Raw genomic sequence first — 13732 nt, forward strand, 5'->3', positions numbered from 1 at the left:
GGCAGATGGCACCAAAGCACAATGCTCCGGCAAGTGGTCGGAAGAGAATGAGTACCATGCTGAGCGTCCACGGGGACGGTGACCTGTGTGTTCTGGAGGACGCCGGACGGGCGTGGACACAGCTCCGGCCCCACCTCCAGAGCCTTGCAGGCCGCAAGACACTCTCAGCATGAGGCTTTCAAAGCTGCTGGCCCGTAAGCAGGACGGACAGGTCACTTTCAACTCTGGAAAATGTGGCATCTTGACTTCCTGCAGAGGCGCAGCCGCGCACAGCCCTCACGGGGGCGGAGTTCGGAGCCGGGCCGGCCATCGCCAGACTCTGTCTGCCTAGGTTTGTGTTCCAGGAGAAGGGATTTGAATGGGCAGGTTTATCAGGTAATACACCAATCCTTGGTTTTCTTTTTTTATTAGGAGACAACAGAGGAAGATTGACTTTATTTCATTTTGATTTCCAAACCAAAAAACCACACCATTTTATATAACATTTCACAGAACATAAAATGGTGCAAAAAAAAAATTAGGGTGATTTCCCAAGTGAATTCATTCACCGACTAGGCACGCTGGTGAGTCGACTAAGCTTAAGCAGTCCACAATGGGAGAAAGGGTCCTGAAAGAGAGGAAAAGGAAATGTGTTTGTTCACATCAAGAAACTGGTATTTAACTTGCTGGAAATGGCAGGATGTAAGCAGAGCAATCAGGCAAGGAGCAGCTTAATGGAAATAAGGATAGTTTTATAAATCAGTGCAAAAGAGAAGAGTAGAAATGAAGGACACGTTTGTGATTAGCAGGGCAGATGACGATCGGGAGAGTATGACGGCCATCCAAACAGTGCCTCTATCGACCTTTATGGGCCTGACTGCAGGATTTCACTTCCTGAGACAGGAAGTGAGTTCCAGCGGACATACACCGGCACAGCCCTCACGTTCTTGGCATCGGAAGAGCCCCAACTTTCAGAGAAACTTTTAACATCGATGTGCTACATGCAACAGAACTGTAACGTCACACCCTAAGTGGCCATCAGAAGGGAAAAGCCCATCAAGGAGGAACCATGGCCATCATGACGCCTTCTGCTCACAGCTCTGTCACACATACTTGGACCAGGGGACGCATCAAGGCCACCAAGTGAGACCCAGAGCGACTCAGTTCGGTAGGACCTGGCTGCTTCCTGCCTCTCCCGCCACCAACTCCCTGCATTCCAGCAACTGCTGACGTGTCCCCAGACCCGTGAGGATGCTGCCTCCAGCCCCATCAACGCTGCCCCCCACTGGCACCTGATGCTTGTTTCCCCTGCCGCAGGATTTTGACCTGGCTTAGAAACCCCATTTGCATTCCTCCCCCCTGTGAGCCTGCCTGCTGCCACCTGCATTTCTGGAACCTGCTGGTGGCTCAGTGCCAGGGAGCCGGCCTTGAGTCGCCTGCCTGCTCGGGGCAAGCTGGACACAAGCTGCTGCTTTAAAGGTGAGCGTTACAAAAGACAAACACCTAATTGAGTCTATGCACTAATTAGGGTATTTGTTAATCCATGAAAATTTCTTGAGTGATGTGATGACACAGTCAGACTTCTGCCTGACACCTAGGGCACGGACGACACCCCACACGACGTCAGTGGCTGGGTCAGGCCCAGGCGTTTGCCAGTCGGGCGGTCGGCCAGCGCTCTCAAGCGAGGAGGGATGGGGCTCTTGCAGCAGAGACCCAGGGGAGTCTGCGGAGCTGACAGGCTCCGCGTGGCTGGGAGGGGAGCTGCAGGCGGAGACGTTGGAGGGAGCGCCTGCTGGGGCCTGGTGTCCTCCGAGACCAGGGTCCCCCATGGTGGAGGCCGTCTCCCCTACACAGTGTGTCCACGGAGTCTAGCACCCAGCCCTGCCTCGACAGGCTGGCCCTCAGAATACACTGTCTCACGATGACAGGGTCCAGGAGGGCAAGTGGACCAGGGTGAGCCTGAGGAAGGGTCACGGTCCCCGTAGGACGCAGTGAGCGCCCAGGTGACCCCACTGGGTCTGGCACACCCACGTGCCTCATTCACAAGCAGAGGCCCAGCCCATCCCGGCCAGCTTCCACACTGCTTCGCGAGAGACCAAGTCAGCCCCATTCTGCGTGGGCATGTTTGCTGCATGGCCGCTGGGGCCATGCGTTGCAGAGAGTAGTGAATGCACACAGTGTTCAGGGCATAGGTTCCCTTCAGGAGAGGATGTTAGCATATTCCATTACCTCTACGGGGACAACAGAGTCATATCCATTTAAAATGCAAGCACTCAATAAGTCTACCTTACAAATTTATTCTATAAGTGTTTCTCTGCATGTGTGCAATAGCAGACATGCAAGCCTTGCTGGTTTCTGGCACTGTCTTTAAAGAACGTGAGATTGGGGAGCAAACCCTGCGTCATAGCCAGTGATAGCTAGCACAGTTACTGTTCATTCACATAAATAAAGTTCAGCCAGAAAAAAGGCAGATTTACAGTGCAAGTAGGCAAGGGACTGTAAGGTAAAATATGGGGGGTGGAAATTGTTTTGTATGTAAAAACAGTAATTAGGAGGAAGCTATTAAAACTAGTCTGTGGTCCGCCAGTGCACAGATACCTCTGGAGACGCTCACACAAACCCAACGTGAGTGGCTGCCTCCAGGTGCCGAGGGGCGGGGTCTGGAGTTAAGACCAGCTTTTCATTGTACCCTTTGGTTGTATTTTGTACCTAGCAACTGTACTACCTGTTGAATAAAGGACAGAACTTGGTTTTCCAGCTGTCCGGCAGAAGCAGCAGAGATAGGAAGGCAGCACCGGGGCACTCAGCAGGCCGGAGCCGAGCGGGCAGGGCCCACAGCGGGACGGGAGTGGCAGAGGGCTGGGAGACGAGCACACAGGGCTCTCCGTTCAGGCCCAGGAGGCCAAGCCTTGTCCTGAAAGCCAGTGAAGCCGCAGGACGACTCACCATATTCAGATCTGAAAAACTACTTCCGCACTGGTGCGACTCTCTAACAAGACCACTGAGGTTCTCGAAGCTGGAATCCTGTTCAGAACCCACTGCCTAACGTTAAGTAAGGGTTTCCATGAGGTCAGGGAAGATGGAAATCAGATTCTGAACTGTTCTACAACCTCTCTCAAAGATGGAAACACAATCAAGCATAAAGTGGATGTTTTACGCTTTAAACTGATGACGGAATTTTCCCTCTCTATCCTTGCAAGACGCTGGTCAGCATCACAGACATCACCTGCATAAAAATAGCAGCTGTTTACACTCCTCACACATGCTCTATGAAGTGGCACTTACATGTGGAGAGTTAGAGTTTTATCTCCAGAACCGGAATACGAAGACGCTCTGCAGGAAGGGATGGGGCAGGGTGGGGCGGGGGCTGCTAGATTTTTACTGAAGAAAGTTATTCAGCCAACAGGGTGGTGGCCTGAGCCCCCACAAGCATGTCTGACCCTGGAGGAGTCATAATGGCTGGGAGCTGGTACCAGGGACCGGCACGGGCCATTTTCCAGGAGACATCAGATGAGCATGGCCTGCTGTTCATTCATCGTCCGTGACACATCAAAGCAGTGGGAACAGGAGGCCCTTACCTGTGCCTGCTCCGGGCTGCAACCCCTTCCTCCGACTGTGCGGTGTGAGACAGCAGATGTTTCCTAGCAAAAGAAAAGACCTTTTTACTCCTAGAGAAGGGAAGCCCTCCAGAAATAAAAAAATTAAACATTTAAGCTGCCATTTAAAAAAATTATTTAAGCTACAATTTAAAAACAACTTAAACCAAACGATTAAATAATAACTTTATTAAATATTTGTCTGTTTTAAGAAGTGCCCTCAAAGACTAACCAAATAACGTATTACAAACAACTAGTTATGAGGTTTTACATTTGTTTAATAGGGAATAATTGGCCCCAATTAAACTGGCTAAACTAAGGCTTTTTAGATTACTAAAACCAATTAAACTTTTTAAAATGAGAATTTAGGTGATCTTCAAGCCTTTCTGAAATGGATAATGAAACTTGCTCGTATTTGTCACCTCCCTGGTTTTAGTCGTTCTGTTAAGATAAATTAAGTGCGATTACAATCTTATTGGATTTATTTACCTTTGGAAATGAAGACCGTTTAAGGGTTACACATCCTCACAGCCTTGGCGAGAGCGACCTCACTTTAGTCAAGTCAGGGTGTCTTTAAAAGCTTTGTGCTTCCTGCTTCCAGCAGGGGGCGGGGCGTTCATTAAGGCACCAAAATTCTCATAAAAAATCCCAAGTTGCACTAGTGAAAAAACGCTCGACAAGATGAAAGCTGATCACATCTCTTCCAGAAAAATCAGTAGTTATTTTAAAACCAGTTTTTAAACAAGATTTGGTGTTGACACCGTTTGGACTCTTTAAACAGCATTTATATCTGCGGTGAGAGTATGATGGTACATTTACTTTTATACCACTTTTAAAATAAGGTGTCCAGTGTTTAGTGTGACCCTTTTTACAACTATTTATGAAGGCCTTTTTAAGTAGGAAAAAATGAAACTGTTAGCTCACACACACGAAAGTTCTTTCAAAAGTTTATTTAGTATCAAGCAAGAGGAAACTTTGCTTAACACTACAGAACATTTCAAGACTCGAGTTACAAAAGAATTACCACATTATTTGCACTTGTAATTGGCTTCCCTTTTTACGCATGTTGGCAAGAGAAAAAAAACTGGCATATGACTGAAAGATAAAATAACTAAACTCTATGGAAACCTTTAAAATGAAAGGTGAGGCTTATGTTAAAGATGGATTAACATATTTAGTAAACCTATTTTTCTGTTTAACACTAGTTAATCAAAGTTATTTTTTTCCTTTTGATGACCTATTTTTTCATATACAGACTGGAAATAACAAAGTTTTACAGGTTTTTTTTTTTTTTTCCTTTTTCTTTCTGCTCAGGTTGCTGTTTCCACCAAGGCGTTTTAAGTTCCATCCATTCAGGTTTTAAGCATTTTGACTTATTTAAAAAGGGAGTTGTTCATAGAAAAAATTACTTTGCACAGTATACAGGACTGGTGCAGGCTAATTCACAACATCAGAGAGCACAATCAGTATCGGCTGTACGGCTGGTCTCTGTAGATGCCCTTGGCCGTCCTCGCTGAAGGCGCCTTGTGCCGTGAGTTGGTCCACTCCTCTTGCCCTGCAGTCAGGGAGACGACCACAGTTAGGTCCCGGCCACGGGCCCCCTGGCGCCCTTCTGCAGAGCCTACCCGAGCCCCGGACCTACCCTGGGTGTCACGTCGATGTGCTGAGAAGAACCCGAGGGAATTCCCGTAAAGAAACTGCACACACAGTGGAAAACTCGCTACAGAAACCTAGCAGTGTGGGGAGAAAAATGACTTCTGCATCCTACATGGCACCCAACCAGTGGGAGCTTTCCTCTGGCCGTTCATTTGGCAAAGGCTCACAACTCCAGCAGCAAACTGAGTTGCCTTTTGCTAAACGCGAAGACACAGAGGAACAGGACAAGGATCGCTTGGACTGCTTCTGCCAAGGAAAATGTGGGCAGAGATCGTGGGCAGCAGAGAGCCCAGCGGGCAGGGGCAGACTGGGCGGAGAGCCACAGTGCTGTTCCCCGAGGGGCCGCAGCCCAAGGACCAAGCGCCCAAGGACTCAGCAGCACTTCGTGACTTCATGAAGTACACTCGGTGACAGATGCCACGTTTCGCTCCTGACACTAAACCCACACTGGGCAGTGTCTGAACAGCCCAGGGCCTTCTGCCATCTTCGTTTCCTAAAACTAAACACCAGCCAGGCTCAGCCTCCGGACCCGAGGCTTAGTTTAGCCTGAGAGTCCAAGGGCTCTGACAACAAGCAGCTGACAACCCGGCTGCCACACACAGCAGCTGAACATCATGTGTCCACAGAGACCAATTTTAAAGGCTGCGAAGGAAAAGTGCTTCAAATGACCCCTTCTTTTGACACAAACATGCAATCAGCGCCATTCCCTCGAGCTAACTTGCATCCATTTAAGAGCACAGCATTCAACAAACCAGTACTCCTCTCCTAAGTGTTTGCTTTGAATGCTGGAAAAAAAATCCAAGGTGCAATCATCACGGCTTGGGGCCAGCGACACCACAAAAGGACTTCAAAGGGAACACCTGCAGACGGTGCCACAGCGATGTTCGGAGAGAAGGCGTGACCTCCACTAACCGCATCCTGACTCACTCACATGCGGCCTGGGCATTCAGCAGGGTGACGTCGCCACCGATCAACGCTCCGTGTTCTCCAATCCCCTCGCCCCGAGGCAGAGGAGCTACCCCCCATCATTAAGTGGCTGCCACCAACTCTTTTAATTACACCAGTCCTCCCTGTGCACATGGAAGCTTCGGACGTGGGTGCTCCCGAACCCAGTGGGGCTGCGCTGTCTCCCCGTGAGCCTACAAGAGCTCCCTGTCTCCGCCCTCGCTCGGGGCTGGTTAACCTTTCCGGTACGATGCCCACTGGCCCTTCATAGAGGGTTTGAGACCCGGGCTGAGCTAAAGTGTAAAGGTGGGGGAGGAGTCACTTCAGTACACTGTACTCTCAATTGTCCCCTTTACCGTCCGGAAGTGAAGACACTTCAGAAAGACCCTGCTATCCAGGGCACAGAATCTGACTTCCTGCAATTTCCTGCAAGTCTTTAGCCCTCTTCAAATTTCAAGCCTTAAAGGAGCTTCTGAAAAGGGCCAGAGAGGCACAGGTGACTGGAGGAGAAGCTGTACCACCACGGTCTGCGCGTCCCAGTGAAGGCCCCTCCTCGAAGGCCTCGAAGCTGCTTCTGGGAGCACCCCCGCCCCCCGCCAGCGTGGGCCACCGGCCACTCACTCACCGTAGGAATCGTACGTCTCGTCACTGAGCCCATGCCCATAATCATAGTAATCGGCACCGCTGCTGGAAACGAGACAAAACACACAGGAAGAGGATGAGAACACAGGGCGAACGGCTTGGCTGTGAGTTTAAGTCACATTCAATGACACGTTCTAAAACTTAAAGACAGCTCACGAAGAGCAGGGCCATGAACTGACAGAAATTTCCACCGGGCGGTGCAGGGGGTGGTGGGTGCGACAGTGGTGCTTGCCTTGGAAGAGTGGTTGTGGGGAAAGACGGACGGACACACAGTGGACCAGTGCAGTGCCTGTGCCCACGGCAGGGCAGGGCGCGTGCCAGGGGCGGGGCAGAGGGAGGAAGCCGCAGCTCCTTTTCTATAGAACGAGTACGTAGATGGCAAGGACTTCCTTTCCCGGATCCTCCTCACCTACCCTGCACTCAGTGCTGCGGGGACGTCACTTCATAGCACAGGAGCAAGTATGGAGCTGAGACATTTCGTCTCTCAGCACCAGGTCCAGGCTACCAGGCAGGGACTGACCCTGGCCTTGGCCTTGAGGGCACCACGTGATGGGGAGTGAGCGGGAGGCTCCCTGGGGTCCAGGTGCCGGAGCAGTCTGCGGCACAGAGGGGGTGCCTCGTGGGGCTCAGGTGCATCTGCACGCTCACATGCAGCCTCCCTGAGACCCCACGAGGGCCTGGCACACAGCCGTTTGGCAGACGACACGGAACAGGCCGACCCATTTAGTAGGCAGGGACACCGTTTCCTCTCACGTAGGGACAGCAGGCTGACCCCGGTGCAATGATGAAGCGAGCACAAAGGACAGCTGCTCTGAGGGCCAGGGAGGGAAGGGGCTCTGTCCTCCCGTCCTCCAGCGGGTAGCACTGGCTTTCACGCCGTCCCCTCCCCCTGCCGGAGATGCTCTTTGTCCCCCTCCCTCTGAGCGGCCACCTTCTCGGTCTTCAGCTCCAAGAAGCTCCCCATCTTTGGGGGTCTCGGGGACCCACCGCAGCACAGGTTCACTGTACTCATCCCTCGATCCCTCTCCCACCCGAACAGGCCTCGCTCTCCATGAACTGAGTCGCTGGGTCCCTAGGGAAGGCACCGCATCAGCAGGGCGGCAGGCAGGCTTCCTGGGGAACGTGGCACTTCACCAGTGTTCTGAACGGCAGTGTGGGGTGAGGACAAGGAACGAACAGAGCTGCCGGCAGAGCCTCGGGGGCCCTCCAGGCAGGGGGAGCTGTGCACACAAGGCCCACGTGCAGCAGGCAGGTGGGAAAATCTGAGTGTTGCCAAGAACTTGCATCAGGGAGAGGCAATGAGCACGGAGGACGGGCCCGATTCCTCGGTCTGGAGTGCTGCCTTTCTGTGCCAGATCCAGGCCCGGTCCCATGACTTCGGCTCAGCCGCTCCCCCCACGTTCACTGGCTGCAGCTTGGGACCCCACCCACCAGGAGGCAAATGCCGCCCAGACACAGAACAGCCTCCCCCTGCACCAACCTGTCAGGTCACGGGGCCATGTGCAATGTTCCCAAAGAGCTGCAGGCAGCTATGGGGTGAGAGCTGGCTTCCCCAGAGCACCTGGGACAATGGAGGGAGTGGGACAGGAACCCACCCACCGTGGTGAGCCAGCCGCCTGCCCAACAAACAGCGGTGCCTCACGCAGAATCTCGCTCCCTCCGCTACAATCTCTGTTACCCCGGATGGGGCTGCAAGGCTTGGCGGGGGTGGGCCACCAGGCCGGGGTCATGCGGCCCCCCGGGGGCATCACCTACACTCAGAGCTCAGGACGCGACCCCTGCCACGTACTAGCAGCCACCTTGCCCGGCTGTTCCTGCCACACTCACCTGTTCTGCTGCTCGCTCTTCCTGAGTGTCCCCCTTGCTCCCCCAGGACGAAGCGATCCCCCCTCAGGCCCGGAAACCGAGTGGGGCCCACACACAACTGCCACGTGCTCCCGGAGGAGGGTGCCGCTGCAACTGTCTCGTCTCCAACGCCCCCTCCCTCCCCCTCTGCAGTCCTAATTTTCTCTCAGACACAGGCTACTCGGATGGGGAGGAGACAAGGAGAGGGACCCACTGGAAACAGCAGGGAAATTTTCCTATTCAAGAAGAGAAAAACATCCAGCAAAAAAAAAGAAAAAGAAAAAGCAACAAAAGAAACAACGCACGTTCCTACCACAGGGGGCCTGTGGCCTTACGTCTGAGCAACGCCATCATCACAGTCGGACACTGTTCTCACCCTGAGGAAAGGAATTTCAACACAAACCTTCTGGTAAAATGCCAGTGTCAATATTGGCCAAGACGTCCGAGTCTAAATGTGGGCGACCTCGGAAAAGGCGTCCTGCTCACTGAGCCGCAGCCTTTTGTCTGTCCGATCCTAGGCCCAGTCCAGATGCAGCTCAGACGCCCCAGCAGCGCCGACGCTCTCCAGGGCTCAGGCTCAGCATCTCCGCATTTGGTTGAAGACAAATTGCCTAATCCTCCTCAGTAACTCAGCGCCAACACAGGTGACCCTCACCCTTCTTTCCAAAGGTCAGGAGTTACATCCTGGGGGCCCCTTAGACTAATAGAACCCAGGTATCCTTGAGAGTTTTATCTTTGTTGCACAGATAAAGTGAGAGTAACCCCTTCATTAAATTCAGAGTAATTTCCTTTTCCTGAGACAGGTCCTCACTGTGCAACATGGAACTCTAAGTGACAGGTGCGGAGGGACCCAAAAAAAGCATCGCACAACCACTTAGTGACCAAACTGAGTCTCCTTCATCAGATGCACTGCACAGGGACGGACGTCGGCGGGACGGGCAATGCGTCTGCAAACTGCTCCACCACAGCTGGGCCTGAAAAACCGGGGTGACGGGTGTCCTCCGACGAACGGGGGGGTAAAAGGTCGCGCAGTCTGGTCCAGTAGCGCTTTGGGGATGAGACCATCTTCGCTCTGACAAGTGAAAACTTCAAACTGACATTTTCTATCATTTTGCCCGGTTCCTGATTATTCACTGCAAGCCTGTCACCGAGCCCAGAAGCCGGAGCAGCTGAGCCCGCTCTGGCACCTGTCAGTCCGCTGGAATTGCTTTCGCAGCGTCTCCGCGGACGAGTGTCTGTTAACCAAAGACGTGTCCTATTTCCCAAGGATAAACTGGAAACCCAACTGCGGCGAAGGCAGAACCACTAACCAGCTCCTCGTTTATGGACACGACCTTTAACGTTAATAATAGGCAAGAAAATGCATTAGGCTGACTCTACCTCAACTCCGTCCAAAGGCTCAAGGGCAGCCCGTCCTCCACAGGTCGGGAGGGGGCCTCTCTCGCCGCCCCAGGCCGCATCTCCTGGGCCTTCTGTCCTTCTCCATGTCCCCCAACATGTTGGGGTCAAAGGACATCTACGCGTTCAGCACCATTCCAGGCTTTCTCAGAGGTTCTTGATGGACCAGGAGAAAACACAGGGTTAAGGAGCAAATGGTGCCCCTGGGACCAGACTGTGTCCCCCCGGGGCCTCCTGCCCTCCAGCAACAGGGGTTCAAAGTGAGGACCCACACTCCGAGTCCCCAGACGGCCCTGTCTCTGTGGGTGAGGGGATTCAGGGGGACTGCTGACACCCACCCTTCCCTCACCCTTCAACCTCTTCAAGCCTCTGCACTGATTTCTGCTTTGAAGTCCCCGGAGCTGATCTCAGCAGGCCCTGCGGAAAGGCGGCCCAGCTGAGCGCGAGCGCGGACGGGCAAGGACCACGGCTGTGAGCTGGCGTGTCCGAGGCCCTGACAGCTGCTGTGTCTTCCCCACCCTCGGCTGCCTCCTCCTCATCTGAACCTCAAAGGAGGCTGGAGTCGACCCGTTCAGCAGGCGAGTCGCACGAGTCTGTCCACTCAAAGCACGAGTTCTCCTCTTATCCTTCCTCGCGTCCACACTGTTTGGAGGCACACCAGGCACCAGGTGTTTCGGCGCCTGGCACACCCTCCGGATGTGGAGAATCACGTGTTTCTCCGAGTCCTCAAGGTCGGCGTCTTTGTCAAAACCCTCTCTCCGCCCCTCCGTTCCCTTTGCCGTCCCCTCCTGGTGGCCCCAGTGAGGCTGCTTCCTGTCTGGGACTCTGCCTTCTCTCTCCATTGTTCTTCCAGCTGCCAGTGCTCACGCTCTGGGGCCACCGGCAGCCGGTCAGCCACCTGCTGACTGTGCGAGTCCCAACTCCTTGAGTGGTTTGGCCTGTATGGATGTGCTGTCTTCTTATGCACAAGAAGATCGAATGACTTACCTCACAATCACCTCCTAGTCTCTGAGCTCAGTTCTCTCAAGCTGTTGGTTTTCAGCCGGTTGAGTCTACTGGTTGGTTAAATTTGTAGGAATCTGGGGTGTGTGTTAATCTTTGCAGGGGGGATTCTCCGTTTTCTTGTCTGTGGATGATGACGCCCCCGTGTCCAGCAGCTGTCCTCTGGTGGTTGCAGGAAAGGCACCGACGTGTAAGCAATACGTGTAAGCAATGTGGGCTCCGTGTTTGGGGCTCCGGGTCCCCTGCAGGGGTGGCTTTGTACTGGTACAGCTTTAATCTGGGCACAGACACTGCTGAGCCCTCGGGGGTCAGAGGCTCACCCGACCGAGCGGCTGCGAAGGCAGCTCTTCCGTCAGCCTCTGCGTGACCCTCGTTCACGGCCACTGGGGTGGGGGCCAAGTCCTCCGTCCACTGTGACAGAACCCTGCACCTGGACAGCGTCTCGTCCCATTCTGTCCTTCTCACGGACCTGGGCTCATCTGCTTCCGCTTCCTCAGGAATCTCTCATAACCTCCTTCTGTCCCTTTGCGGGATATTTTGAAGGGGGCGGGTGACGCACATGTATGTTCCTCGTCCCTCCTCTTGGTCCACCTTCCTTCCTCATCCTCACTTGAAGTCCTTTTTCGTTTGCAATGCAGAACACTACACTGGTAGTGAAAAAACAAATCGGACTTTTTTTACTTTGCGGGATGTGTCACAGCCTGGTAAACACAAGCCTAACTCGGTGAGCCAGTATCTCTCAGAAAACCCGTGCACGATGTCACAGCGCCCGCAAGGCGACCGGGCACTGTGATCCGACAGTGAAGTCTGCTGGGGTGGCTCCAGACACGCACGGCGACCAACGTCTCAGGCACGGCCACCTGCCGGGTCTGGGCGCAGAGAAGAACACCCGCAGCTCCCTGAAGGGCTAGCGGAACACCCCTTCCTTTCCCACCCACCCACTCGTCATTCCAACAACGTCACCGAAAACACCCCCAGGCTGCACGCAGAACCTGACGGAAGGGTCCACCCAGGTTCTATTAGGCCAGACATTTCAAAGATTTGCAAAAATATGGAACTGTACCACAACTCTTCCTGATTATTTTTATGAAAAGTTATTTTTCCAGTAAGTAATTTACATCAACACGCAATGGGCTGATTATGGTTCTATACTTCATGATGAAAACCCGTCTTTGAACCCTTCTGTGCTAAGTTTTGACTCGACCAACAGCGATACAACCATGGGCACTGAGGCGCTCCGTGGCCCTCACTAACCTGGGGTGGAAATCAGCTGTGAGACCCACAGCCTCCTTCCCCCGGGCCCCGGGAAGTGTGGCAGCCGCAGTGTGAGGAGGGCAGGCGTGTGCACATGGGCCCAGAGCACCCACACAGCGCTGGGCACGCGCACTCTTCCACAGCCAGCCCGGGACAGAGCCTGTCCCTGCGGCCGCTGGGCCTCGGTCACCACTGGGACGGGACCATCCTCGGGCGCCAGGCCAGCGAGGAACGGTCAGGGAGGACGGGAAACCACGGGGATGGCTCTCCCATCGAAAGAGCTCCAGGTGCCTGAACGGGTGTGTTCTCCTCTGAGGCAAAGAGCATAAGAAACAAATGTACCCTTAGGTTTGAAATAAGTAATTCTCTTTAAGGATGAAAACTGGCACGCATGTGCCACTAACTGGAACACCTAAATGTTCCAGGTAAAGGGCCAGACGCAGTGTCTCCTTCGGTCAGAGACCCCCTTTCCTGCGAGGACATTCCAGTGCCACCACCGGCTCCCAGACCCACGGGGCTGATTCTCAGGTTCACGCTGTTCACCTGGTAGGGCCCACTGTTCGGAACAGCGCCATGAGGCTGACGGGAGGGGAAACCAGCAAGTTTTAAAGACAATTTTACCCCATGTTGCTAAAGATTCAGTAAAAAAAAGAAAAGTAGAAAATAGGGCTTAAAACAATTTGAGGAATTGCTCCTGATCCCTGTTCAAGTAAGACCTGAGAAAAATTTCAGTTTACAGTGCAGCCTATTTTAAGAAATGGGCCAGTGTCGAAGCACATAAACCATGGAAACAGTTTTTAAACGGTACTGAAAAATTGGTCTCCCACTTTTGTTGCAAGAGCAGAATAGGATTTTTAAATGGTGGATCAGAAAACAGATCATTTTCTTCTTTACTAATAAATCAGTAATTTAAAACAACGAAACTGGTTACATTGAAATATTTAAAATCATCTTAAACTTTGTTTTCAAACATAGGTTAACATCTGAACTTTGTCATTAATAATAGTTTAGATTCCTGTAAATCCTACAAGAAAAACACATTGGCCTAACTTAGTAAGTCTTGTCACGGTTCTGGCAGCCCATTTCCCCTGCCCTCTGTGTGCAAACGTCACCGCCCACCCTCCTGCTGCCGTGGGTGTGCAAGCACTGGGGAGGGCGGGGAAGGCGGCAGTGGCGGGGGGGGGGGGTGACTCTGGGCTCCAGCAGCCCAGCATTTCATGCATTCACTCATTCACATGTTCAATTTACTTAAAACTATTTAAAAAGCAAAACCAACCCACGATTAAAGCTCACGCTGCAATGGGGGAGCCAGCCAGACAGAAACCATTGAGACAGGTGCACACAGTGAGGAGGAGGAGGACGGCTGAGAGGGAACCCGGGCGGGGCGGGAGGGAGCAGGACCACGGGGTCGCCTT

General features: G+C 53.1%; 1 protein-coding gene across 5 annotated transcripts in view; it reads right to left on the reverse strand.

Annotated features, from left to right (window-relative positions):
* Positions 1-423: 423 nt before the first annotated feature.
* KHDRBS3 (KH RNA binding domain containing, signal transduction associated 3) overlaps positions 424-13732 on the reverse strand; it is a 116317-nt gene continuing 103008 nt past the window's right edge. For 3 of the 5 annotated variants that reach the window (XM_037166756.2, XM_053660804.1, XM_053660805.1), the window contains exons 8-9: positions 6802-6863; positions 4511-5130 (exon numbers count right to left, since the gene is read on the reverse strand). In XM_037166756.2, coding sequence (XP_037022651.2) covers positions 5039-5130; positions 6802-6863 — 154 coding nt within the window. In that variant the 3' untranslated portion in view covers positions 4511-5038. Of the gene's footprint in view, positions 608-3557; positions 3621-4510; positions 5131-6801; positions 6864-13732 lie in introns of those variants that run through there. The other 2 variants (XR_008390744.1, XM_037166757.2) reach the window with 2 other exon arrangements.

Source organism: Artibeus jamaicensis, unplaced genomic scaffold (assembly GCF_021234435.1).
Source record: "Artibeus jamaicensis isolate MK-2021 breed Jamaican fruit bat unplaced genomic scaffold, CSHL_Jam_final scaffold_916, whole genome shotgun sequence".
NCBI lineage: Eukaryota > Metazoa > Chordata > Mammalia > Chiroptera > Phyllostomidae > Artibeus > Artibeus jamaicensis.